Genomic DNA, 27,859 nt, shown 5'->3' with positions numbered 1-27,859 from the left:
GACTCTACTGAGATTTTTTTTTATTATCTGTGATTTTTAATTAGCTACTCTCAACAAAGATGGAAATTGGAAACCGGAGAACAGGGGTTGGGGAGAAGGTATTTAAAATAGAAAACACTGATTTTACATACGGAAAAAAGCCCAAACAAACAAAAAATAATACACAGGGAACAAACAGATGATAAGTTTTACCTGGGCAGAAAAGCCTGAGCGGGTAGTAGGGGTCCAAGTTGGGGCTGCTCCTTGGGTGGGGTTGGAGTGGCGGGAAATCTGGGCCAACATCTGTCCTGCAGAAGCTGATGGCTGGACAATGGTTACAGGAGGGGCTAGGCCACTATTCCTAGGAGTGAATAAATGAGGTAAAAGATTAAAAGGATAGATTTATCACAGAAGCTAGGAATCAAAGGACAATCTAGTGCTATCCCTAGATCCCCTTGACTTCCTGCAGGTTAAGGAAAATTTGATAACAATTTGGAAAAGACAAGAAAGACTGACAGTCACACACTGACCAGGACACACAGAGATGGAGCCTAGAACATGGCAATAGGACAGGTGCAAAGAAATAGGAGGAAGAAAAGCAGCTTGTTTGCCTCACGCTAGGCCCTACAAGCTTCACTGCTTTTTCTGAAGTAACCAGAGAAAGCAAGGGAAGAATAAAATTTGGATTCAGCAGCTGAATCCCTCAGGGCCCTGTAAAGCAGCACATATATACGGGGCTCACCTGAAATTCTCTGCCGGCCGGGGGGTAGGAGGGAATGTGTTGCCCTGGGAGAATAGCTGTTGGGTGGCAGGGACAGTGCTGGAGGAGATGCCTTTACTCTGATCTGTGGACCAAAAGGAGTTGGGGAAGGGCCAGTCAAGGGGCTGTAGTATATTAGTTCAGCAAGTTCCTATTTACTCAGGTGGTATTATGATTAAGTGGAAAAACACTGGAAGATTACTGATTGGGCAGTGGCATGCCCATCAGTAAGTGATCTAAATGAGAATTTAAAAGGATAATGAGAAAGAAACATACCCGCATTGATGTTGTGATAGATTTCTGAAAATCTTGGATCTCTATCCTGGGCAAATAAACCATCTGACTTCTCAAGGGGCTTGCTGTGTTCTGGTCCTGTGGTTGTCACAGGCTGAACCACCTGTGGAATACAATGATAAAAATAACCATTAAAGATTTAACATGACAATTCAATAACCCTAAAATTCATATACAACATATGTACTTTCTAACTAGTACTGGAGAACACTTCCTAAGTAAATACTCCCTACCCTCTTCAACGAAGAGGACACAACTCACCTGGGAATGATTGTAGCTGGCCAGTCCATCTCTTCCTGGTACCATGTCCAATTCTGTTTGCTGTTGCTGCTGCCTATATGTCAAAGGCCAGTTGACAAGACAAATAGAAAAAAAAAAATTTTTTTTTAAAGAATCTGGAGAAAGAACCTTAAAACAAATTAAACAGGCTGGGCATGGTGGCTCACGCCTGTAATCCCAACACTTTGGGAGGCCGAAGCAGGTGGATCACCTGAGGTCAGGAGTTCGACACCAGCCTGGCCAACATGGCAAAACCCCGTCTCTACTAAAAATACAAAAAATTAGCCGGGGGTGGTGGCAGGCACCTGTAATCCCAGCTATTTGGGAGGCTGAGGCAGGTGAATCGCTTGAACCCAGGAGACAGAGGTCACAGTGAGCCTAGATCGTGCCATTGTATTCCATCCAGCCTGAGCAATGAGAGCAACACTCCTTCTCAAAAAAAAAAAAAAAAATTAACCAACCAAACAAAAAATATATGGGATTGCAAATGACCACCCCCTGGGTGACTGCTCAACAGATGATTATTTCACCCTTTCTTACCTGGGTGCCAGCTGTCCTGAGCCCATCTCCAGGGGTAAATTAGCTGTGGGACCTAGTTGTGGCCTCTGGATTGTGTTGGAGAGTGTAGGCCGTGGTTCTTGGCTAGAGTTCCTAGGAAACCAGAGTAGACAGTAAAGAGGGGTTGGAGAGGGAGGAAGGGGGGAGAGAGAGAGAAAGAGAAGAATCAGATTCTGTATGTAAAGCTCTATAGATTCATCTGTAGGTGGAACAATCAATAAATCCTTCATTAAAGTCCAATCCTACAGTTAATCTAGGGTGTCAGTTTCAGCAAGTAGAAAGCATGTTCTACGACACAGGGGTCATCTTGTTGGGTTCTAACTCCTTCTAGGTATTCAAAACCTGGTTGTTGTGAATGTGTGTATATATTCGTATAAGGTATTTTTTAAAAGCATAGGTAAAAAAATGAAAGTACATACACTGTACATCAACAAAGACTATCTGGAGTGTGAGAATTTTATTCCTTCTCTTTGTATTTTTCAATACTTTCCACATTTTCTATAAAGAATATTTATTTAAAAATAAAATACTGGCCAGGCATGGTGGCTTACACCTGTAATCCTGGCACTTTGGGAGGCTGAGGCAGGGTGGATTGCTTGAGCTCAGGAGTTTGAGACCAGCGTGGGCAACATGGTGAAGCTCCGTCTCTACAAAAAATACAAAAATTAGCAGGCGTGGTGGCGGGCTCCTGTAGTCCCAGATACTCAGGAGACAGATGGGAGGATTGCTTGAGCCTGGGAGGCGGAGGTTGCAGTGAGCTGAGATAGCGCCACCGCATTCCAGCCTGGGTGACAGAGTGAGACAGTGTCTCAATGAAACAAACAAACAAACAAACAAATCCCTAAAAGCTAATTAAAATTAATCATGGTAGGGAAAATGATTCATAAACATGGAGAAAGCAATTATTTCCAGACACTCGAGTCCTTCAAACAACTTAAATTTTTAAAAATTTAAACAAAATGGAAACACAAAAATGAAGGCTGTTGTGTAATATAAAGATGCAAAAAGACAAAAATAAAGAACTACAATGACCATGACCATCCACTTGAGTCCTAAGTTAATAAAAATTTCTAACTCAATCCACTCTGTTATACTAAGTTAGTTAGCAAAGAATTAAACTTTACAAGTTCTAAAGACTGAATTGGACAAAACTTGTCACTAGGTATTATTCATACTTGCTAAGTAGTCATAATCTGATCTTCAAGAGGTAGATTCAAGGCCAATTCTACAGAAAGAAAAGATTAAATGGTAAGGTGGTAACCTGACAATTGATACCTACTAGATGGCTATAATAAAAAAAAAGGCAATAACAAGTGTTAACAAGGATGTGGAGGAATCAGAGCTCCTGGGAATGCAAAATGATGGGGCAGCTTTGGAAAACAGTTTGGCAGTTCCTCAAAAGGTAAAACAGAGTTACTATGTGGCCAGCAATTCCACTCCTGGGTGGAATTCAAGAGAATAAAAACATATATCCACACAAAAACTAGTAAACAAATATTCATGAAAGCATTTTTTCAGTTCCTTATCCCTATTTTACATATGGAAGTATTTTTGATAACCAAGAAGTAGAAACAACCAAATGTCCATTAACGAACATACAGACAGTATGTGGTATATCCATACAATGAAATCTTATTTGGCAATAAAAAGAAATGAAGTACTGATACATGCTACAACATGTATCAGTACAGATAACCTCTGTAAACATTATACTAAGTAAAATAGGCCAGTTACAAAGGAATTACAAAGTCTATGATTCCATTTATACGAAACGTCTAGAATAGACAAATTTATAAAGACAACAGATTCATAGTTATACAGAATTTCAGAGCCGGGGGAAAGAACAGGGAATGACTGTTAACTGATCTAGAATTTCTTTTGGGGGAATGAAAATATTCTGAAATTAGACTGCAGTAAGAGTTACATAACTATGTGATATACTAAAAAACACTGTATACTTTAAATGGGTGAGGTGTATGGTACGTGAAATATATCTCATAAAACTTTTTTAAAAAGAAACTGAGAAAGAAAACTCAAATAGAAAAGTGCAAAAGAGAGGAACAGTAACTAATGAAAGAGGAGGATGTAGCTATGCTCTAAAGAAAACTGACCAAATCAGGCCCACTGCCTGTTTTTCTAAATAAAGATTTACTGGAACACAGCCACATTCTTTCATTTGTCTATGACTGTTTTCATGCTACAGCAGAGTTGAGTAGGTGGAATAAAGACCACATGGCCCACAAAGCCTAAAATATTTACTATCTAGCCCCACTTATAGAAAGAGCTTGCCTACCCCTGCTCCAGAGGAAAATCCTGCCAGACTAGAGCAATAAACTGGTGTACAAAACATAATCCTTTCCAGAAAGAGTTGGTACATAGAATTGAAACTAAACCCTTCCATCTCAGGACCTAGACTCTGAATTATTGTTTGTAAAATCTTACTCTGGCCAGGTGCAGTGGCTTACGCCTGTGATCCTAGCACTTTGGGAGGACGATGGACTGCTTGTGCCCAGGAGTTTAAGACCAGACTCTGCAACATGGAAAAATCCCATCTCTACAAAAAATACAAAAATTAGCCAGGCGTCTTGGTAGATGTCTGTAGTCCCAGCTACTCAGGGGACTGAGGTGGGAGGATCGCTTGAGCCTGGGAGGTTCAAGCTGCAGTGAGCCATGATCACACCACTGCATTCCAGCCTGGGTGCCAGAGCGAGACCCTGTCTGAAAAAACAAAACAAAACAAAACAAAACAAAAAAACCTTATTCTACTCTGATCAACTATCCCAAATCCTATAAGCTGGAAAATGAAGAACTTCAAACTAATGGTGTTTAATACTAGAAAAGTAGAGGAGAAAGGGATAGCTTGATAAGACTAAGAAGAGTTGGTACATTAGAAATCCCAACATTGGAAAATGCTTATGTGATATTATGAAATACAACTGATTGCTCAACATGGAGGCTAGGGGCACTGACCCCTGTGCCATCGAAAATTCGACTGTAAACTTCTGACTCTCCCAAAACATTACTACTAATAGCCTACTGTTGGCCAGAAGCCTTACCAATAACATAAAACAGTTGAACACGTTTTGTATGTTGTACGTATTATGTACTGTATTCTTACAATAAAGCTAAAGAGAAAATGTTATTAAGAAAATCATAAGGAAGAGAAAATGCATTTACAGCACTGTACTGTATTTATCGTTATCATAAGCTTATATCATCTTACAAGATGACTTACAAGATGAGTCATCTATATGAAGTGGCAAGCAACCACAGCTGCAGACTTCATTCTATAGTACATATCAAGCAATTCACCTTTTTCTTATAATGTCATGACTTTTCCCTGCTTCTTGGGAAGACTTCCAGCATCACTAGTGGCACTTCATACTGTTCCCAAATGTTATTCAAGGTTTCAGTATTGCACTCAACACGATGAAAAATATGCAAGAACCATGAGATTTCACTTTTTACTGCAATATGCAATTTACTGGAGTGAATTGCTCATGAAGAGATGATTAGCATCACACAGCATTTTAAGCAAACTGGCAACAATTGAGCAATAGGAGGTGGCTACCAAATTATTACAACAGTACAGTATATACTATAGTTAACTTTACGCGGTTATGATTTAAAACTGCATCTTTACATTTGTTTACATTTCTCTCAACTACAAATGGTGCCATTGTACAAACGGTGTGTATGTATATGTTGTGATACATTTTTATTTTTATTTTTTTTGAGATGGAGTCTCCCTCTGTCACCCAGGCTGGAGTGCAGTGGTGCGATCTCAGCTCACTGCAACCTCCACCTCCCAGGTTCAAGTGATTCTCATACCTTAACCTCCCAAGTAGCTGGGACTATAGGCGTGTGCCACCATGACCAGCTAATTTTTGTATTTTCTTTTTTTTTTTTTTTTTTCAGTAGAGACAGGGTTTCACCATGTTGGCCAGGCTGGTCTCGAACTCCTGACCTCAAGTGATCTGCTCAACTTGGTATCCCAACTTGGTATCCCAAAGTGATAAAGTGATGGGATTACAGGTGTGAGCCACTGCACCTGGCCAGCATTTTTACTTTTTATAATAGATTTGTATATGTTGTATGGTAGTAAATGATAAAATAGACTAGAATTTATATATATTTAATACATTCATGTATGACATGGCTAACTTTTTCTAATTTTTTCAATATATCCAGGCTATGTAGCTTATTTTTGGGTTTTTCAAATTGTCACAAATATCAAAAGAATTTTCTAATATATTTACTGAAAAAAATCCATGTATAAGTGGACCTGGATTTTTACCAATTAAAATCTTTGGAATCTTCAGTGTGATAAGTGTCTTTTTGTCTGCTAATGAGTTGACTGAGGGCTGGCAACCCCTAGGTAGCTTCAAGATGGGGGCTCATCTCTGGAAAGATCAAGGCAAAATTAGAGGGCTGGGACTTTTAGCCCTAACCCTCAACCTCATGGAGGGGAGCGGTACCTAAGGTTAAGTTGATTACCAATGGCCAATGATTTAATCACTCATGGCTACATAATGAAATTTCCATTAAAACCCAAAAGGACTGGGTTTGAGGAGCTTCTTGATAGGTAAACACATGGAGATCCCCGGAGGGTAGCCCACCCAGAAAGAGTCTGAAAGCTCTGCGCTCCTTCCTCCTTACCTTGCCCTATCTATCTCTTCATCTGATGTACAAAGTATCCTTTGTAATATCCTTTATAATAAACTGGTAAACATAGGTAAATGTTCCCTGAGCCATTCAAGCAAATTGACTGAACCCAAGTAGGGGGTCATGGGAGACAGCTGGTCAGTCAGATGCACAGGTAAAACAACCTGGGGCTTGCAACTGGCATCAGAAGTGGGAGCAGTCTTGTGGTACTGCATACACAAATTGGGGGATCTGATGCTATCTCCAAGTAGATAGTGAACTGAATTGAATGGAAGGACACCCAGCTGGTGTCCACTACTGATTGCTTGATTTCTTTTTTCTTTTTCTTTTTTTGAAACGGAGTCTCGCTCTGTAGCCCAGGCTGGAGTGCAGTGGCATGATCCCAGCTCACTGCAACCTCCACCTCTCAGGCTCAAGCGATTCTCCTGTCTCAGCCTCCAGAGTAGCTGGGACTACAGGCGCATGCCACCACGCCCGGCTAAATTTTTGTGTTATTGCTTGATTGTTTACCCCCCACATAGGGCATCAGAAGTGTTTTCTGTTGTGAGAACAGAGGAAAAACAGTTTTTTCACACTCCTGTATAATACATACTTCACATTGGTGTTGGTACAGATGATGTACTCAATTTCATCTGAGTAAGGGTTCTGGAAAGTAAAGGAGCTGGTTCTCATCCAGAGCCATTCTTGGTTCTTAGACCGGAACCGGAACATGACAGACAGCACTTGGCCTTTTAATTTCACTACCTGAAAAAGTTTTCATGCCATCAGTGGAACTCATAGAAAATTTTCATTACAAAAATAAATAAAAATTTTCCAATTTCTATAACCCTAAAACTCTTGTCATTGTCCTTGAGGCACCAATATTTTTCAATATTAAAACAAAATGAGAGTAAAAACTAAGTGATTAAACATGGAAGCATATTTCTCATGCTTCCTTTCAGAGACTTAAGCTTTTTTTTTTTTTTTGAGACGGAGTCTCCCTCTGTCGCCCAGGCTGGAGTGCAGTGGCACGATCTCTGCTCACTGCAACCACCACCCCTCAGGTTCAAGCAATTTTCCTGCCTCAGCCTCCCGAGTGGCTGGGACTACAGGCACGTGCCACCACGCCCAGCTAATTTTTTGTATTTTTAGTAGAGACGGGGTTTCACCATGTTAGCCAGGATGGTCTTGATCTCCTGACCTTGTGATCCGCCCGCCTCGGCCTCCCAAAGTACTGGGATTACAAGTGTGAGCTACCGTGCCCAGACTTTTTTTTTTTTTGAGACGGAGTCTCGCTCTGTCACCAGGCTAGAGTGCAGTGGCGCAATCTCGGCTCACTACAACCTCCGACTCCCTGGTTCAAGCGATTCTCCTGCCTCAGCCTCCCAAGTAGCTGAGATTATAGGCACGTGCCACCACGCCCAGCTAATTTTTGTATTTTTAGTATAGACGGGGTTTCACCATGTTGGCCAGGATGGTCTCGATTTCCCGACCTCGTGATCCGCCTGCCTCGGCCTCCCAAAGTGCTGGGATTACAGGCGTGAGCCACTGAGCCCAGCCAGAGACTCAAGCTTTCTTATTAGGTTGGTGCAAAAGTAATTGCATTTTTTGCCATTTAAAAAAATGGCAAAAAATCACAATTTCTTTTGCACCAACCTAATACTATTCTAGTCAAATAGGAATAATAACTTATTTCCAGGAAGGAAAAGACTGTTTCCCTACTTCCCTTGGGAAATCCATTAAAGATACTCTGACCTAGCTTTACAAGTCTATACCAGAAATTTGGTAAGTTTAAGGACACAGAATATAGCTTATATATTGCTCTTCAATCCTATTTTTTCCCCTGAAACCTGAGAACATCTGTTTTCTTTTCTTTTTCTTTTTCTTTTTTTTGAGATGGAGTCTCGCTCTGTCGCCAGGCTGGAGTGCAGTGGTGCGATCTTGGCTCACTGCAACCTTGCCTCCAGGGTTCAAGTGATTCTCCTGCCTCAGCCTCCTGAGTAGCTGGGGACTAGAGGCGTGCACCACCATGCCCAGCTAATTTTTGTATTTTTAGTAGAGACAGGTTTTCACCATGTTGGCTAGGCTGGTCTCAAACTCCTGACCTCAAATGATCTGCCTGCCTTGGCCTCCCAAAGTGCTGGGATTATAGGTGTGAGCCACTGCACCCAGATGAGAACATCCGTTTTCACAGCATCTACAGAGGTTTCCATAAATAAAATTAAGTTGGCTTTAGTCTTGTTTTGCTTTTATTTTTTAAAAGTAATTTTAGTTATTTTATTTTTTATTTTATTTTATTTTTAGACAGTCTTGCTCTATCGCCCAGGCTGGAGTGCAGTGGGGCAATCTTGGGTCACTGCAACCTCTGCCTCCTGGGTTCAAGCAATTCTCATGCCTCAGCATCCCAAGTAGCTGGGACTACAGGCATAAGCCACCATACCCGGCTAATTTTTGTATTTTTAGTAGAGACAGGGTTTCAAGATGTTGGCCAGGCTGGTTCAAACTCCTGGCTTCAAGTGATCACCTGCCTCAGCCTCCCAAAGTGCTGGGATTACAAGCATGAGCGACCATGCCCAGCGAATTTTAGGTTATTTTAGATACTAGTCTCATGGAATAGAAAATAATCTTTTAACTCTATATTCCTAAAAATTAAAAAAATAAAAATAAACAGTATTAGAAGCTAACCACTTATTTTGTAATACTATGTATCAAATACTGGGTGATGTGTTTTATATTCATTACCTTATTTAATCTTCCCAACAACCGTCTGAATTTAGGTACTATTAATATATTCATTGTATCAATAACGACACTACTGAGACTTAAAGAGGTTAATTAACTTGTCTAATACAAAGTAAAAACCGTTATCAAAAGCCATGTCTATAAAATTCACCAGATATTTTCAGGAGCTGGAGACTGAGAATGACAATTAACAGTCAGCTTATATAATTCATTACGACTCTCACTCATCCATAAAAGAACGGTCTAGGCTGGGCGCAATGGCTCATGCCTGTAATCCTAGCACTTTGGGAGGCTGAGGTGGGTGGATCACAAGGTCAGGAGATCGAGACCATCCTGGCCAACGTGGTGAAACCCCGCCTCTACTAAAAATACAAAAATTAGCTGGGCGTGGCAGCATGTGCCTATAATCCCAGCTACTCGGGGGGCTGAAACAGGAGAGTCGCTTGAACCTAAGAGGCAGAGGTTACAATGAGCTGAGATTGCACACTCCACTCCACCCTGGCGACAGAGCTAGACTCCTTCTAAAAAAAAAAAAAATTATATAAAATGAATTTTTCTACTACAAGCTTAGTGAAGTATACAATTTTCTTTTTTATCTTTTTTTTTTTTTGAGACAGAGTCTAGCTCTGTCATCCAGGCTAGAGTACAGTGGCATGATCTCAGTTCACAGCAACTCTGCCTCCCAGGTTCAAGTGATTCTCGTGCCTCAGCCTCCCGAGTACCTGGGATTACAGGCATGCACCACCATACCGGGCTAATTTTTTGTATTTTTAGTAGAGATGGGGTTTCACTGTGTTGGCCAGGCTGGGCTTGAACTCCTGGCCTCAAGTGATCCACCTGCCTCAGCCTCCCAGAGTGCTGGGATTATAGGCGTGAGCCACCATGCCCAGACGAGGAAAACATCTATTTTCACAGCATCTAGAGGTTGGGCGCATGAGCCACCATGCCTGGCCCAATAGTTTAAATACCTTAAAGACAGCTCCTTGGATACAGTTAATTGAATACAAGACAGTAAATAGCCAAAGCCAAACAGAAATACCTTGGGCATTATCCATAATTTCAAAGTATTAGTCCTTTTCTATTCCTTAAAAATGCAGATTAACTACTAAAGAACATAAAACTGTAGTGCCTGCCACAGTGTTCAGTTAATCAGTAGTCAATATTTATGGAGTGAATATGATAAATATTTATTCAGAACCAAACCAGGAAAAAAGTTACCTGTTGGAAGCTGTCTCTTAGAAGCTGCTGGTCTTCAGGATGACAGAATTCTACAATATTCTTTCCTAAGAGTTCCTAGAATAGAGAAAGAAGAGTAAGATATATACTTTTTTTTTTTTTTTAAGATGGAGTTTCGCTCTTGTTGCCCAGGCTGGAGTACGATGGCACGATCTTGGCTCACTGCAACCTCTACCTCCTGAGTTCAAGCAATTTTCCTGTCTCAACCTCCCAAGTAGCTGGGATTACAGTGGTGTGCTACTACACCTGGCTAATTTTGTATTTTTTTAAATAGAGACAGGCTTTCACCATGTTGGTCAGGCTGGTCTCGAACTGCTGACCTCAAGTGATCCACCCGCCTCAGCCTCCCAAAGCGCTGGGATTACAGGTGTGAGCCACCGTGCCCAGCCAACATATATAATTTTATGGTCATCTAACTGGCCTGGTCCATCAGCTGGGGACCTGGATTTTATTTCTTCTGTTTTAATCCTAAGATTATAGTTAAGTGAGGAGGAGAAAAAAAAAAGACAATAAACAAAAGATGAAATCTACTAAAAAAAGGCAGAATCTGTTAAGGAGCTGGCTTCTAAAACATTTTTCTTTCTCAGAATATTATACATTTATTTTAATGAGATTATAAATTTTAGATATAATTTACATTCATAATTCAGCCATTCTAAGTGTATGATTTGATGATGTCTACTAAATTTATAGTTGTGCAATGATTACCACAATCCAGTTTTAGAACACATTCACTGCCCCAAAATGTTCCCTTGTGCCATCTGCAGTCAATCTCTGCTCCCACTCCAACTCCCCAGCCAACCACAAATCTGCTTTCTGCCTCTCTAGTTCTGCTATTTCTACAAATTTCATATAAATAAAACAACATAATATGTGGTCTTTTGGGTCTGGCTTCTTTCACTGAGCATGGTATTTTTGAAGTTCATCTACATGGTTGCATTATCAGTAGTTTATTCCTTTTTATGCTCAGTAGTATTCTCACATGGATACAACACAGTTGTGTATTCATTTACAAAATGTTAATGGACGTTTAAATAGTTTTCATTTTTTTGGCTATTATGAATAATACAGATATGAACTGTGTACAAATCTATGGGTGAACATGTTTTCATTTCTCTTAGGTAGATACTCAGGAATAAAATTGCTAGGTTATAGGCTAAGAGTATGTTTAACTTTGTAGGAAACTGCCAAAATGCTTTTGCAAAGCTAGTAGCTATACCATTTTACATGTCTATCAGCAATGTATGAGGGTTCCTTCCAGCTTCTACACATTTTCACCAATACTTTTTGATTACAGCCATTCTAGTGGGTATATAGTGGTATCTCATTGTGATTTTAATTTGCACTTTCCTAATGGTAAAAAGATGTTGAGCATCTTTTCATGTGCATAAATGCATATTTATTCTTCAGTCAAATGTCAAGTCTTATGCTCTTTTTTACCAGCTGCTTGTCTTAATGAGTTGTTTATATATTCCTGGTACAAATCCTTTCAGGTATATGACTTGTAACTATTTTCTCTCCATTTATGTCTGGTCTTTTCATTTTCTTAATAATATCCTTTAAAGAGGGCAAATTTTAATTACAATTAAATCCAATTTATAATTTTTTTTCTTCTGTGAATCATGCTTTTAGTGTAAGAAATCTTTTGCCTAACTCAAAATCACAAAGATTTTCTCCTAGGAGTTTATTTGTAACTTTAGCTCTTACACATTTAGGCCTCTAAGCTGATTTTTGTAAATTGTATGAGGTAAGATCTATGTGTTTTCATTTTTGGGTGTGGTTTTTTTTTTTGTTTTTTTGTTTTTGCATACAGATATCCAATTGTTCCATTTGTTAGAAATATTTATTTTATCCATTGAATTGTCTTGTCACCTTTGCTGAAAATTAGTTGACAAGTATAAGAATAGACCTTATTCTGGTCTATTGATCTATATATCTATCCTTACACCAACACCACAATGTCTTGGTAATAGCTTTATAGTTAGTGTTGAATCAGGTAGTGTAAATTCTCTTTGTTCTTTGTTTTCAAGACCTCTTTTTCACCAACCTCTTTCACATAGCCACAGCCAGAAGTCCTTCCGACCCACAGCAGTTTTAAAAGTTTATATGATGCGTCAATTCAGAGATGGCTAACTGGTCTGTTGCACGAGTAAATTATAATAACTGGTGCTAAATCTGCATGTTTTATGGGCCATTATTCATTTAGGTAATTACATGAATTATCTAAATGTAGCTATACTGGTATAACTAATTAATATGAGTACCTTTGAATCATTATCTGTATTAATATCAATAACAAAAAATAAATACATATTTCTACCTGCTGCTCCCACCTGGTTTGACAAGCCATATTTCTCTACATGAGATGACAGTCCTAATAGGAAGCTGAAAATAATGTTAGGTACTAACAGAATATGATGATCTCTTTTTCTCAACTGAGGTTGATATGTTTTGGCTGTCTTAGGAACTACATGATTACATAATGTCAACATAGCCAAAGGAAAATGGAGGCCTAATGGAGCTCCAGCTCCTCACCTGTGGCTGGTAGCCAACAGTAGCCACACAGCGGTGATCCACAAAAGTGAAGATACCCTCAATGTTGTGTCGGGAGATGAACTCTGTTGGTTGACAAACATTACTCATGTCTGTACAGTTGGGAGAACTAGTTACCTGAGAGTGAAGAGATAAAAATGAGGTAAAATGACACCATTATTTACAGATGTATTTCCTATCTCCTCATGGTCTTTTGCATAGACATAAGATTCCCAGTTTTAGGACTTTCTAAACTTTCACATTTTATCCAAAAAGGAAAAAAAAATGACAATCACAATCAGACAAGGCATAAGGTCTAGCTCTACTCCCATACATTTACACTTTACCAAGTTAGTAAAGTAAGAATAAACTTTATTCAATCTAAAATCCACATACTGGCTATGCTGAACTCATTACTCAGGTTGATATGGTACAAGTAACCAAGAAACTTATCTATACTTATGAAAAAATCAAAATAATTCCACTTTTCTATTGTTAGTCAGGTAATGATACAATGAAAAGGATCTTTCTTCTTTTGTATAGGGGCAAAGGAAATTAACTGGAAATAGAAAATTAAGCATAGTAAAGCTAAAATTAAGACAAGGGGAAAAAGATCTCCCTCCTCTCATACTTTTCAACTTCTACTTAAATCCAAGAATAGCAATGGTCACTATAAATGCCATATTCCTTCAAATTTTGAGAGTTTTATGGAATTCTTCATTTGTATTCAGAAAGTAAAAGAAAATTAACAGGAATGAGTCCTGAAGATCTGCTCTAATTGAACGGGGATATAGATGTGGAAAATTCATACTTGCCTGCAATCTGCCAATGGCCACTAGGCAAAACTTGCTTCCCTGGCCAGCCTCTGGGTCATCATCTGGGAGGGAAACACCTTCAGAAAGGTGACGTTAAAAGGTTTAACGGGGACCTTGAACTCAAATGCCTTCAAAACTCAGACAAGTAAAGATTCAAAATAGACCTATTTATGGGCCAGGCACCGTGGCTGACGCCTGTAATCCCAACACTTTGGGAAGCCAAGGTGGGCGGATCACTTGAGGACCAGCCTGGCCGACACAGTGAAACCCCATCTCTACTAAAAATACAAAAATTAGCCAGGCGTGGTGGCATGCACCTGTAATCCCAGCTACTTGGGAGGCTGAGGTGAGAGAATCACTTGAACCCAGGAGGCGGAGGATGCAGTGAGCCGAGATCGCACTACTGCACTCCAGCCTGGGCGACAGAGTGAGACTCCCTCTCAAAAAAAAAACCAAAAAGCAAAACAAAACAAAATACATCTAGTTATGAAGAGGCTAAGCATAAAGCAATAGAGAATGATAAATAAGAATAAACAAGTATATAAAACTTACCATATATGCCAGTCATTGTTTTAAGTATTTACATATATATTAATTCCTACATTTTACCCATGTTAATTATAGTAAACTGGAAAATACAAGTCCTACCCAGAGTATTCTAAAAAACTATGCTGGCCAAATATGGCACATATGAAGACATCCATTCTATGACCATGTTATAGGCAGAAAATTAATGCTTTGCCTAATCTGTAACTTTTAAAGTTAGCAAGCAACCCAAAATGAAGTTATACCAACCATCAATAGTTATTCATGTCCCTTGGAAAAGAGAAAAACCAATGTTTTACACAGAAAGGGAAGAAGACTGCATTTCTCCCCTGTTTTTTGCATAGTTATACTCTTTTTATCCAGAAAAATAGTATTCCTTGATGCTACATAGAGGTATGAAAGATCACATACTTTAACTGTGTGGCTTATATAGTATATAGACTAAGTAGTTCAAATGTCATTACTACTTCAGTTAAATTTTTTAAAATTACATTAATTACTTTTATTGGGTTACCTGCCATATGCCAGGCACTGGGCTGGATGCTTTCCTTACATTAAATCTAATCCTCACAAAAACCCTATACAGGATGTACTAACTCCAAATTACAGATGAGAAAACTGAGCTTTATAAAGGTCAAGCAACTTACCCTAGGTGATGCCACTAATAAGTAACAATGACAGGAATCATATCCAGGTTTCTCCACATCCAAAGTTTAACCTTTTTCCAAAACACATCACCTTGCTTCTCTTTTCTCTTAGTTTCTGTCTCCCCAAAACCCCTACTTTCCAATAATACCCAGGCAGCAGGGAAGTAATAAAGCTGCTAAGATTTGGAAACTCTGACAAGCCAACTTAAAACTTTGATCCTGCAACCCAATCACCTTTCTCACATTCCTTGTTTGACCTCAAGTTCTGGTAAAGCTAATCTGCTCAAAGCTTGATTTAAAGTCTTTGCAGAGAATATCCTCTTGATAAGTTATTACAATAAAGGCATTTTCCCCTTTTCTCTCAAAGTCTTGTTCCTACTTTAGAAATCTTTCTCAAATTAACTGCATTCAATGTCTATGTTTCTTTGCAACAAATGCTTAGAATACATATGTTCAGTATAAATTTGTGCATATAAAAACCACATTCTGTGACACAGCCAATACTGAATCATTTTCCAGCCTGAGTTATCTATCTCCTCAACTGGAATAAAAGCTCAATAATGGAAGGGAAGGATTGTACATTTTCTTTTCCTATTTTCTTTCATCTTACACAAAAGTACATTTCATATACCAGGTATATAATAAATATTAGCTTTCATGGACTCTGTGAGGAACCAACTGTACCAAGGGGAAATATTTACTATTTCACTTTCTTACCTGCTGGGGGCCAGGCCTTGATGTAGCCTGTGCAGTGGACCACCACGAAGTGAGGTTCCCCATCCTTTACAGAGCCAAGTCCATTCCTAGAAGAGTTACAGGAGTTTGAAAAAAAAAAAAAAATCTACCCGTAAAACTCAAAGGGCAATGCTGCCTTAGTACTTTTAAGTTTACGCTCTTAGGAGTTTAGAAAACAGGATAATCATCTTTCCCACCCAAAAATGACCGCCACATTTTTACCCTTGCCAAAGTAAAGTAACCAAAAGGTATGCAGTAGGAGGAAAGTAGGTAAAATAGCATAGCGACTTCCTTAAACAGGATTTTCAAGAGAAGTTTTAGAAGTTTAGGAAAATATTGCCAGAAAAAAAGTAAGTGGGAGGTAAGGGATGTTAAGTGGGAGGTAAGGGATGCAAGTGAGAGCTGCTGAAGGAACGACTACAGTAAGACAGGTAAAAATGTGATGATCTCTGCAGGTATTTGGCCATCCCTTTGGTTTTCACCACTTAGGATCTCACCTGCATCTGTTCCTCACAAAGCTCAGCCTATTCACAGAAACTGGGTCCACAGAGCTACTGCCACACCTGTTTCAAGGAATAAAGAGATTAAAAGCAATCAGACTGCCCTATCAAAGAACTTTCCACAGTAATAGCAGAATAACAGGCTCTGGATACAACCAGACATAGAAAATTGGTAATGCTACTAATAATGAAGGATAAAGATAGGTCAAGTTTAGTATTTCTAAAACTTTTAGAATTTGAGGTCAAAATGTTCCATATGTTCTTCATATGCAAACATTCTCAACATCAAGAGTTGGCAAGCTTTTTCTGTAAAGGACCAGATAGTAAATATTTTCAGCTTTGTGGGCCAGAAAGTCTGTTGCAACTAGTCAACTCTAGCATTATAGCATGAAAATAGCCATAGATAATATGTAAAAATATGGGCATGGCTGTGTTCCAATAAAACTTTATTTACAAATAAAGGGCTGTGGTTTGCTTACTCCTGCTCTACATTAACCACAACTTAATGTAATTGCTACAGTTCATTATTATCTTGCTCTTGCCTATGTCTCTGCATTAGCCATGTCCACATATTGGGATACTCCTGCCAATGCTACTTTCCCTCTCCCTATCCTTTAAAACAAAAATAAAACTTACATAGGGTTAATATGTGTCATGCTCTGTTCTAAATATCTTTACATATATTAATTCATCTAATCTTCATAACAACTTTATAAAGTCAGTATTAACATTATCGCTAATGTGAGATGATGAAATCAAAGCACAATGTAGTCATGTAATCATCCAAGGTTTCAGAAGATAGCATCAAAGCTAGAATTCAAATCCATAGAATATGGATTAAAACAAAATCCAGCAGTCTGGGTCTAGAAGCTACCCTAAATTACACGCTGGGTGCAGTGGTTCAGGCCTGTAATCTCAGCACTTTGGGAGGCTGACGCAGGCGAATCACTTGAGGTCAAGAGTTTGAGGCCAGCCTGGCCAACATGGTGAAACACTGTTTTACTAAAAATACAAAAATTAGCCAGCTGTGGTGGCAATCCAGCTACTCAGGAAACTGAGGCATGAGAATCGCTTGAACCCAGGAGGTAGAGGTTGTAATGACCCAAGATCATGCCACTGCACTCCAGCCTGGGCAACAGAGCAAGACTCTGTCTCAAAAAAATAAATAAATAAAAATAAAAATAAATCACTAAACCACATAATGTTCAATTTTGTGCCTCTCCAAGCAAACCTTTAATATCCTACCCATAATTTCTAGCAACTATCCTCTCAGTACAATGTAGTCAATTTCCATTATATAGCCTGAACTTTGTGACCCTGAGATGCCTTTTGTACCTGTATAGAAAGGACCACCATATTTTCTACAGAATCCTAAAACGTACAGTATATAATTTATAAACACTAAACACCTACTGAAAGACATAGGAAGTCTCAAATTTCTAACCAAAAAAAAAAAAGAAGAAATGGTCTGAGTAAATGGATATTGCCTTGTGTTGTAACAGGGAAAAAGTAGAGGTTTTGTAGTCAGACTACTATGAATTAAAACAAAATCCTGTATCAAACAGTATGTAACAGTGGGAAATTCATTTCTTTTTCTTTTTCTTTTTTTTTTTTTTTGAGACAGAGTTTCACTCTTTTTGCCTAGGCTGGAGTGTAATGGCACAATCTCGGCCCACTGCAACCTCCACCTCCTGGGTTCAAGCAATTGTCCTGCCTCAGCCTCCGAGTGGCTGGGATTATGGGCGCACGCCACCACGCCCGTCTAATTTTGTTGTTGTTTTTTTTTAGTAGAGATGGGGTTTCACCATGTTGGCCAGGCTGGTCTCAAACTCCTGACCTCAGGTGATCCACTCGCCTCAGCCTCCTAAAGTGCTGGGATTACAGGCTTGAGCCACTGCACCTGGCCAAGTTCATTTCTTTATATCTGTTTTTCCATCTGCAAAATGGTAACCATCAATCTTACACTACAAGGCAATTGTGAGGATAAAATAAGATGACAGATATAAAGCACCTATCATAGTGTCTGGCAAGTTCAGAAACGTTAGTTCCCTTTCCAAATACTTTATTCTGTGTTACAATCCATCTGGGTATGGAGAGTTAAATTTAATCCACTGGAGCTAATCCAACTTAACTCTGACAGAAATAAAACTCTCAGCTCTTGATCCTTCCTATACCAAATCACAATCCTCAGCTTGACACTCACCTCATTCGGCAAATAAACGATCTCCTGGAGCCCATACACATTCTCATGGAAGACTGCTGACCTTCCTTTTTCACTGTTCCAGTCTTTAGATCCAGGATACGCCCTGAAGGAAGATGTGAAGAGCAGTCTGGAGTGCATTTTTGTGTGTGGGGAAGAGGGGGAGAGATACTGAAGGCAAAGATAAGTAAGCAGCCTATTCATGCCCTTAATCTCCTTGCTTATAACAGAACTGACCAAGCAGGAGATGAATTTTTTTTCAAGCCTAAAATACTTCAATTATCATCAATGAATCTCACTCTTAAGTTCAAAGGCAGCACTGAAAATAACATTGTGCAAGGAAAAGTAGGAGTGGAAAGTAGTAGTAGAAAACAAGAGGCAAGGCTATATTCTCATAGCTGATTATCTGTATACACATACAGACATACATACAGAGTAAATGTCATTGGTTGAAAAACAAGTACTTTTCTGTAGTCCCAGCTAATCAGGAGGCTGAGGCAGGAGGACTGCTTGAGGGCAGGAGTTTGAGGCTGTAGTGTGCTATGACTGTGCCTGTGAAGAGTCACTGTACTCTAGCCTCAGCAATAAAGCAAGACCTTGTCTCAAAAAAAAAAAAAAAAAAGAAAAGAAAAAATTTTAAAAAGAAAAAAACCAAGTAATTTTATACGTTATAGAAACATATAGATCTGTTTGTCTTCTTTATTATACAGAAACGAAGAACAACTTTTGGGGAAAAGGAAGAACTAGAAAAATGAAATCATAAAAACATAAAGGAGGGGAAAACTGGTCAAGTGTGGTGGCTCATGCCGATAATCCCAGCCCTTTGAGAAGCCAAGATGGGAGGAGGAATGCTGAAGGCCAGGAGTTTGAGACCAGTCTGGGCAACAGACAGAACCTGTCTCTACAAAGAATTTAAAAATTGGTCAAGTGTGGTGACATGAACTACTCCTAGCTACTCAAGAAGCTGTAAGCAGGCAGATTACTGAGCCCAGAAGAGTTCAAGATTACAGTAAGCTATGATGTGCCACTGTACTCCAGCCTAGGCAAGAGAGAGACCCTGTCTCTTTTTTGGGTGGGAAAAAAGGAGGAAAACTAAAGATCAACAACACTAATATGAGTATATTGAAATTTCTTGCATTTTAACTACCAGTTTTTTTATCTGCTTCCACTTTAAATTTTTTTCTAGAGTTGCTCAAGAATAGATATGACTTGTTTCCTCTAGCCAAACTCTGGCCAAAAGACTGAACATAATAAAATAGGGGAGAAAAAAAGAACAACAGTACAGATACAAACAACAACAACAACAGAAAACACCTTATACATTGACCAATAACCATATCTATAGAATAAAAAGCTGTTATCATTGAACCTAGCACAAAGCCAAGCACCAGGAGGTAGAAAAAATACCAGATAATTATCCATACAAATGAGATAAAAACATGGATAATTCTTTTAGAACAGAAAAAAAAAAGTATTGTAGGTTTGGCTTTTACTGTTCTATTTCACCAATATTAAGATAAATGTAAAATATTATCACCAATGAAATATTTTCTAAGGCTGAGCCACAAAGTACATAATCTCATATGGATAAAAAGAACTGACTATATTCATTAAAGTAGAAAATTCTTGAAGCCTTGCCAGAGTCAACAAACCAATTTAACAGCTAAAACATCTCTTAAGTCTCAGGAAAAAAACAAGAAAGGACTTCTCATTCATTTCCCATACACATAACTCTCACCTGTCAGGGCATTTTCTGAAGTGGAAAGCTGCTCACGAAGTTTATCCACATCATCTGGGTGCACCTGATCATAGAGTGTGCTGCCAAACCATTCAGACTGTGGCTGGTTCAAAACAGGAGTCACGGAGTCAGAGACATACACCACCCTGCCTGTCTCACATGAGACAATAAACAGAAAGCCATCTGCTGCCTCCAAGATCAAATGTTTTAGTTCCTGCGCAAGGAAAAGAAATAGAAGTTAATATTTTACTCTGAAAAAACAAGTATTTCTATTCACAGGAAGAAGTAAGACACTTCAGGCCACATGCATCTCTCCGTAAGCAACTGCTGGTTCACACCTGATCCACAGCCACAGGTTTCCACCCTAAATGTAGTTCATCGATAAGAAAGTTTTTTCTAATACATGTTTCCTCACTTTCTCTATGTCACTATCCACCTCTTCCTCTCTGTCTCAGGATTCAAGAAGAATAAAAGGCTTGGGCTAGGCACAGCGGCTCCCGCCGGTAATCCCAGCACTTTGGGAGGTCAAAGTGGGAGGGTCACTTGAGTCCAGGAGTTCAAGACCAGCCTAGGCAACGGGGCGAAACTCCATCTTTACAAACAAACAAACAAAACAAAACAAAAACAAAAACAAAACTAGCCAGGTGTGGTGGCACACGCCTGTAGTCCCAGCTACTCCGGAGGCTGAGGTGGGAGGATCACCTGAGCCTGGGAAGCAGAGGTTGCAGTGAGCCGAGATCATACCACCACACTCCAGCCTGAGCGACAGAGCAAGAGGCCCTGTCTCAAAAAAAAAAAGGCTTACCATGAACAATAATTGACTTCTTAATTCCATCCTCTCTGGTCTCTTTTTAGGATCTTGCTTGACAAATATTCCCACTTTCTCTCTTTCCCTTCAGGCCTATAAAAATGATCAAGTTTTCTCAATTCTAGATAAATCTTCCCTCAATTTGACCCACCTCATCTCTCTTTTTCAGCAGCAAGCTTATACTAAGAATAATGTTATATTCACTGGCTTTATCCTCTTACCTTTCAATTATTTCTCAATCCCACTTCACTCTCACTCTAAACTACTGTTTTCCTGTTTGGTTTGGTTTTTGTTCTGCCAGGAACAGCATACATATATTTTTAAGGAGGTTACTAATGTCCTCCTAATTACCAATTCAAGTCCCTTTTCCTGGGTCTTCATCACTTTATTCAACCTCTCTGCAGAATGTGACAATGTCGTCCATCTTATCCTTTAAATTTTATTTTTCCCTACCTTCTTCTATGAGACTGTACTCCAATTTTTGCTTCCTCTTCTGTTTCAGACTTCCTTTCCTTTGTTCAAGTCTTAAATGTAGACATTTCCAAAGTTCATCTTAAGCCCTCTTTATTAATACCATACTTTCTTCCTGGGAAACCATATTCACTCTTCCCCACTACGAAATAATAACCAAGTCTATAGCCCTAGACCTGACTAACGTTTTTTCCTGAGCTTTCAGCAGACTTGAATTTCAAGTATCTGTAAAATATTTATAAATATTCTACCAGCAACTCAACATCAACATCCCAAAACCTGAATCATTATTTCCCTCTTAAAAAAAAAAACCTGCCGTGCTCTTCCAATATTCTTAACAGCATCCTCCCAAGCTAGAAGCCTCAAAATCTAACTATTCTCTCACATTCCAGTGATAATTCAGTTTTATCAATTCTACTTTCCAATGCTTTGTCACTGTCCTAGTCATCTTTTACCAAAACTAATTAAGTAGTCGCCCTGCTTTCAATCAATCCTTAAAATGCTACCAGATCTAATACATTTTTTATGTCTCCCCACTGCATAAAAATTAAAATCTAAATTCTTTAACACCTAAACATTCCATCATTAGATCCCAGCCTACCTTCCTATTATCTACCAAAAACATGCTAAACCACTTGACTTTCTTTGCATAACCCAATTATTCCACACTTCTAGGTTTTTGCTCAAGTGCTTCCCAAAATCCACAACACTACTCCCCAACTCATTTTCCATATCTGCATTTTACAGGATTCATTACAGCACTTTTATTATATAACTAGTTCTATGTTTAATTTATTTATTTACATGTCTGTTTCCACCAGAAAACCATTTGTCTTACCATTCTTTCTATTTCTCACAGCACAACACACCTGGTTTGCCCACAAAAGGTGCATAACTGGAGTCTGTTGAATACTTGCACATGTACTGTTAGAACATATTAACTATTTCAATGTATATAGCTACAAAGTATGTAGTTTTAAGTAGACCATCCTATTTGGAAAATTCTTATTCCATTTTCTCAAACTATATTCTCTCCTTCTTTCTAATCATTTGATTAAATTGGTGGCATTAAGGGAATATTTGATTGATACTGAAGTAAATTTTTTTCTTCCTTATACCTCCTACATTTTCCAAATTTTTCTGCAATGATCATGTTATTTTAATAACCAAAATAGAACATGGCTTCCTTACCCTCAGAAGTCTTCCATAACCATCCTCACTCAAGTCTAGCCATTCTATTCACTTTAGCCATCCCTTCAGTATGTCTATCTAGTCCCACATAAAATTACTAATTAAAAAATACAATTCCTCTCTTTATGCATTTTCCTGTTATTTTCTGTGATATCCTGCCACTCACATACTTATATTCAGATGAAGTTCCTGAAAGGCAGAAAATGTTTACGCCTTCTTTTTTTCATAGTGATCACATGTAACAGAGCACATCCCTAAGCAACAATTAGACTCTCAGTTCTTCTATCATCAAAGGTGGGACAGATTCATTCTATTACTAAAACTAGAAGCTGCTTCAGGGATAAGAAATAGATTTCTTCCATCTTCTATAACCCTAAAGGCAAGAAAGAAAATTGGTTCCATGGACATAGTCATTTCCTCTGTGATTCCACTGTTCTTTTTCCATCCTATATGCTATATTCATGAGTCAAGTTCTCAAATATTAATACTTATTAGCTTATTAAATATTTTCACAACTCTTCTCTACTTCTCATTGTCCCAATGCTAATTAATGTTATAGCCAAGGACTGAAATTCATTTTCCCATTGTCTGACTTCTTCCTGAAAAGCTGAATTCTTGTCCAAAAAACGAAAACTTTCAAGAGATTCACCCAGATTCCAGACTCTCTCAGAACTGTAAGTCCCAGAGACCTGATCAGTGAGGAAAGACGGCTTATAGGAGCCATCAGTGGATGTGTTGCCAGTTCCCCGCAAGGACTTCATGTGAGAAACTGCCATGCGTAAGATGGTTAGCTTGTCTGGTTTTCGAGCCAGGGCACTACAGGTGGGTACCATATCTGACAGTTCTGTGATATAGGCTGTCATCTTGTTCCGTCGCCGCCGTTCAATTTCACTGTGATTTTCCCTGCATGGAAAGAAAGAGAAGCCCCATCCAGGTGGTCACATCTGGTCATTTGGTAGCAGGGAGAGTGATATGGATACCAAGTGTGCTGCTGAAGAATGTGGTATTCAGATTTAGTGATGCTTAAGTCTCAGCAGTTAAAATAAGGTTTGCCAACCTTCTCATGCAAAGCAAGCATGAAACAGAACTAATAAGGCAGACAGAGAACAAGAAGATAATGTAATTCCCTTCCCCCTATTTCCTGGAAACTTCACATCCTTTGTAAATTACCACTCCCTCAGAACAAAAGCTGTTTTAAGAAACGACAGGTCAGGCATGGTGGCTCATGCCTGTAATCCCAGCACTTTGGGAGATGGAGGCAGGTGGATTACTTGAGGCCAGGAGTTCGAGACCGGCCTGGCCAACATGGTGAAATCCTGTCTGTACTAAAAATACAAAAATTAGCAGGGCACAGTGGCATGCATCTGTAATCCCAGCTACTTGGGAGGCTGAGACAGGAGAATCACTTGAATCTGGGAGCTGGAGGTTGCAGTGAGCTGAGATCACACCACTGCACTTCAGCCTGAGTGGCAGAGCAAGACTCCATTTCAAAAAAAAACAAAAAACAAAAGAAAAAAAAAGATAGTATTTTTAAATGCTGATTTTACTCACTTAAGTTCCTATGGAACATATAACCTCAGCTTGGTTAACTCCCATGCTTACTAATTCAACTATTTAAAGGCCAGAAAATAAAAGGACCAATTTTTGCCAACTCAAGTATGTGGCTCCATAGCTGATACAAGAATTGATAGTATAGATTTCCTTGGTCTATAAAATATGGTAAGCCTCTCTCTTATTTGCAACATTAAAAGGCAGAATTTGAAGATTTTGAAGTTTTATTTGGCCCATTAATGCACAAAGTCCTACCTTCTTTATCTGGGTGTGCTGCCAGTGCACTAAACTTCTTACAAGACTTAAGATACACCATCTACTAAAAGTCCCATATGGGTCCCCAGTCTGGGATGAAGTTAACTGGAGGAGTGGAATGGAGAGGAGGATGATTAAAGGTCTGACAAGACAATTTGAATCTCACCCAGGTAAATAGACCACAGCTCCAACACTGACTTCCTCAAAATTAAGACAGAAAGATATCACTGTTAACAGGAATAATCCAGCAGTTTTCCAACAGGAATTTTTTAAAGCCCATTAAGTTTCTCAGTGTCCTCCATGGGGATGCCTCAAGGAGATAATCATGCAACACGCTGCATTTCTGCTTCTACTCAAATATTTGCCTTATCTCTCTTTTTTTTTTTTTTTTTTTTTTTTTTTGAGATGGAGTCTTGCTCTGTCACCCAGGCTGGAGTACAGTGGCGGGATCTCGGCTCACTGCAACCTCCGCCTTCTGGGTTCAAGCAATTCTGCTATCTCAGCCTCCCAGGCAGCTGGGACTACAGGCGCACACCACCACGCCTAGCTTTTTTTTTTTATTTTTAGTAGAGACGCGGTTTCACCAAGTTGGCCAGGATATTCTCCATCTCTTGACCTCGTGATCTGCCTGCCTTGGCCTCCCAAAGTGCTAGGGTTACAAGCATGAGCCACTGCGCCCGGCCTGCTTTATCTCTTTTATTTATTTCTGTTACCACTTAAGAATTCTACTTGAACAAAAGTTCTTTGTCCAAAAAAAAAAAGAAAGAAAGAAAATTAAAAATCTAACATAAATCTCTTTTTTCTGAGAAGAGCAAAGGGAGGTCAAGTAGGTAAGTGACTTTCCCCAGGCTGCTCTCTTCCCAATACAATGTTTTCTCCACCACATCATGCCAAATCCATTTTCTGAACAGTGAAAGGGTTAGTAAGAAGCTCGAGTTAAACTGGCAGCAAAATGAGTTTGTGACCCAGATTAAAGAGGAAATAGTAGAAAAAAGGGGGAATATAGTAAAAATGGGTATTGGCATCAATGATCTATTTCCTAAGTCACCCCCAAATCACAGATACTAGAAAACAGAAAAGTCTATGCATATTTCTTCTGCAGCATTTCTACATTACAAACAACAGTCTCCCAAGAGAATTCTAGAGTCTCCTTTCTAAATGGCAAAAAGGGTCTCAGCACAGAGGCCCATATTTAGTTACACTTTGCCTAAGACATAAAATTCTATTCTCAAACATAAAGCACTCATCTTCCTAGTATCTGACAGATTTCTGACACGTAAGTACAGAAACCTGGTCTTTTAAATAGCCACATCAAGGAAACTAAAACTTTTCTAGAAAACTACCGCAAGAAAGGATTCGGTCACCAAAGCAACACTAGTTCTGTTGTGAGAATAATCTAGGCTGTGAGTCTTCATAGGAAAAGAGGTGTGAGTTTCCTAGAGGTGTGGAGTAAATGCTGAGGCCTAAATACTGGGAACTAATCACAAATACAGATATATTTATTGGTTTTCTGATAAAAAGAGTATTTCCCTGTTAAAGCACCAACTGGCACAGTTGCATTCCTTCTAAGAGCTTTTTGTTCTCTGAAACTTAGTACTGACATAAAGAGAAAAAGAAAAAAAAACTTAAAACTAATAGCAATTTCTTAAATCCCTAAGCAAAGTTCCCTCAACTCACCCACTTTCTGATGGGGGAAGCCAAAGTTCCTGTTACACTCAAACTTCTAAAAAATCTTGTCCTCTCTTGCCACAGATAAGGAAAAATACAAAGAGAAAGGGGAAGAAAAGAAAGAGTAAGAAAAAGGATAGAAAAAGCAGCATCATCTGCTTCATCATGCTAAAAGACACTGTTCTCCTACCTGGCAAGTCTCTCTTTATCCGCAGAGCTCTGCTCATCATCCGACCTAAAAATAGAATTAATGAACTAAGCTAAAATTAAAATAAAAAAGAAGGAAGGAAGGGGGGAGGGAGGAAGGGAAAAAAGGAAGGAGGGAGGGAGAGGAAATGGAGGGAGAAAAAAAAAAAGAAAAGGAGAAAGAAGAGAGAAAAGGATATAGAACTAAACAGATGCAGAGAAGAGAGGAGGAAAATGGAATTATAGGCAGGAACCTTGCCTGTAACTCTACAAAGCCATCTGTTAGGATAAAGAAAAAGTAACTTACAAGATAAAGGTCAACATAAAAGCAAAGCCAATATATAGTAAATTAACATGATCTAAGCACAGAAAGCATTTTGCCAATCGATCTCTGTAGGGACCAAAGATATACAGAGTCTGAACAAGAACCAACCAAGGGATTTCAGGAATACCATTTTCATGCACTGCTCCCAATCTGGAAAGAAAATGATATCCACATGTGCTATTCTATAATGAAAAAATTAAAGACAGAGTAAATTAAAGATGATACTATCAAACAAGTGATGACAAATATAATCTCTCTCCCTCTCACACAAACAACACATGCACGTGCCACACAATGACAAAATAACCAACCAGATTTCACTGGAGAAATTATATAAATAACTCTAAGAGGTAGGTTTCTGGCATATCTTCTATTATTGATTTGTTCCTAAAATAATTATTAACTTTGATTCAGTCCTTTTGCCATTTCTCTGCAGTATAGCCACACAGGAATGGATCAAAAGTAACAATTCCCTCTCCACTGGAGAAGGATACAAAGAACCATCACTAAATTTTTCTAGAAAACTGAGATACTGTAATGATGGGTGGCAACTGAGGAAATAGCAAGGTGTTGGCAGGCCATTGTGTCAGGAATGTGTCAATTCCATTTTAAATATATTTATATAGATAAAGAGGCCCTGAATAAAATGTCTAAGTATGACAGGTTAACAAGCTAAAAGATTATTTAGCTATTAAAAATGACAAATACAATAACCTTATCAATATATGGGAATGTTTTTATAAAATGGTCAATAGGCAGAAAATAACACAGTAACAATGAAGAAGAATGTAAAAATTTACGCATATATTCTGATGACAAGAGAAGGAGAACTGAGTGATATTCAGCAGTTTAGAGCTTTACATTCCTTGGGTTATTTCTTCTAGATAGTTCCTTAACAAACTACAAACTTCTTTTTTTTCAAAAAGTTGAGCAACTTTTGCCTCTGCCTCCCAAAGTGCTGGAATTACAGGCATAAGCCACCACTCCCGGCCTCTTACTGTCATTTTTAAAAGAACAGGACTAACCAGGTATGGTGGCTATGCATATAATCCCAAAAGTTTTTCAAAAAGTTTTCAGCTTTTAAGACCCTCTATATCCCAAGGAGGATATGTGAGGGGCACTACCTTAACAAATCATATGAATGAATTCTGTTATTTAAAAAAAAGTTAAGCATCTAAAATTCCTATTTCTACTACTAC

The 27,859-nt window shown here is 38.8% G+C and overlaps 1 protein-coding gene across 25 annotated transcripts in view; it reads right to left on the bottom strand.

Annotated features, from left to right (window-relative positions):
- The window catches only part of ARNT (aryl hydrocarbon receptor nuclear translocator), a 66,607-nt gene that overhangs the window by 5,991 nt on the left and 32,757 nt on the right, over nucleotides 1-27,859 (bottom strand). For 14 of the 25 annotated variants that reach the window (XM_009430790.5, XM_054670699.2, XM_009430809.5 and 11 more), the window contains 15 exons: nucleotides 26,340-26,384; nucleotides 23,365-23,578; nucleotides 20,206-20,419; nucleotides 18,471-18,573; nucleotides 16,265-16,330; nucleotides 15,750-15,835; nucleotides 13,840-13,916; nucleotides 13,028-13,162; nucleotides 10,475-10,549; nucleotides 7,128-7,279; nucleotides 1,853-1,963; nucleotides 1,295-1,367; nucleotides 1,016-1,136; nucleotides 722-824; nucleotides 193-340 (listed from right to left, as the gene is read on the bottom strand). In XM_009430790.5, the coding sequence (XP_009429065.4) occupies nucleotides 193-340; nucleotides 722-824; nucleotides 1,016-1,136; nucleotides 1,295-1,367; nucleotides 1,853-1,963; nucleotides 7,128-7,279; nucleotides 10,475-10,549; nucleotides 13,028-13,162; nucleotides 13,840-13,916; nucleotides 15,750-15,835; nucleotides 16,265-16,330; nucleotides 18,471-18,573; nucleotides 20,206-20,419; nucleotides 23,365-23,578; nucleotides 26,340-26,384 (1,723 nt within the window). The remainder of the gene's footprint in view (nucleotides 1-192; nucleotides 341-721; nucleotides 825-1,015; nucleotides 1,137-1,294; nucleotides 1,368-1,852; nucleotides 1,964-7,127; nucleotides 7,280-10,474; nucleotides 10,550-13,027; nucleotides 13,163-13,839; nucleotides 13,917-15,749; nucleotides 15,836-16,264; nucleotides 16,331-18,470; nucleotides 18,574-20,205; nucleotides 20,420-23,364; nucleotides 23,579-26,339; nucleotides 26,385-27,859) is intronic. The other 11 variants (XM_009430835.5, XM_063813945.1, XM_063813949.1 and 8 more) reach the window with 1 other exon arrangement.

The sequence above is a fragment of the Pan troglodytes genome, chromosome 1 (assembly GCF_028858775.2).
Source record: "Pan troglodytes isolate AG18354 chromosome 1, NHGRI_mPanTro3-v2.0_pri, whole genome shotgun sequence".
NCBI lineage: Eukaryota > Metazoa > Chordata > Mammalia > Primates > Hominidae > Pan > Pan troglodytes.
The sequence above is the reverse complement of the archived record's forward strand: the minus strand, read 5'-3'. Positions and strand labels throughout refer to the sequence as shown.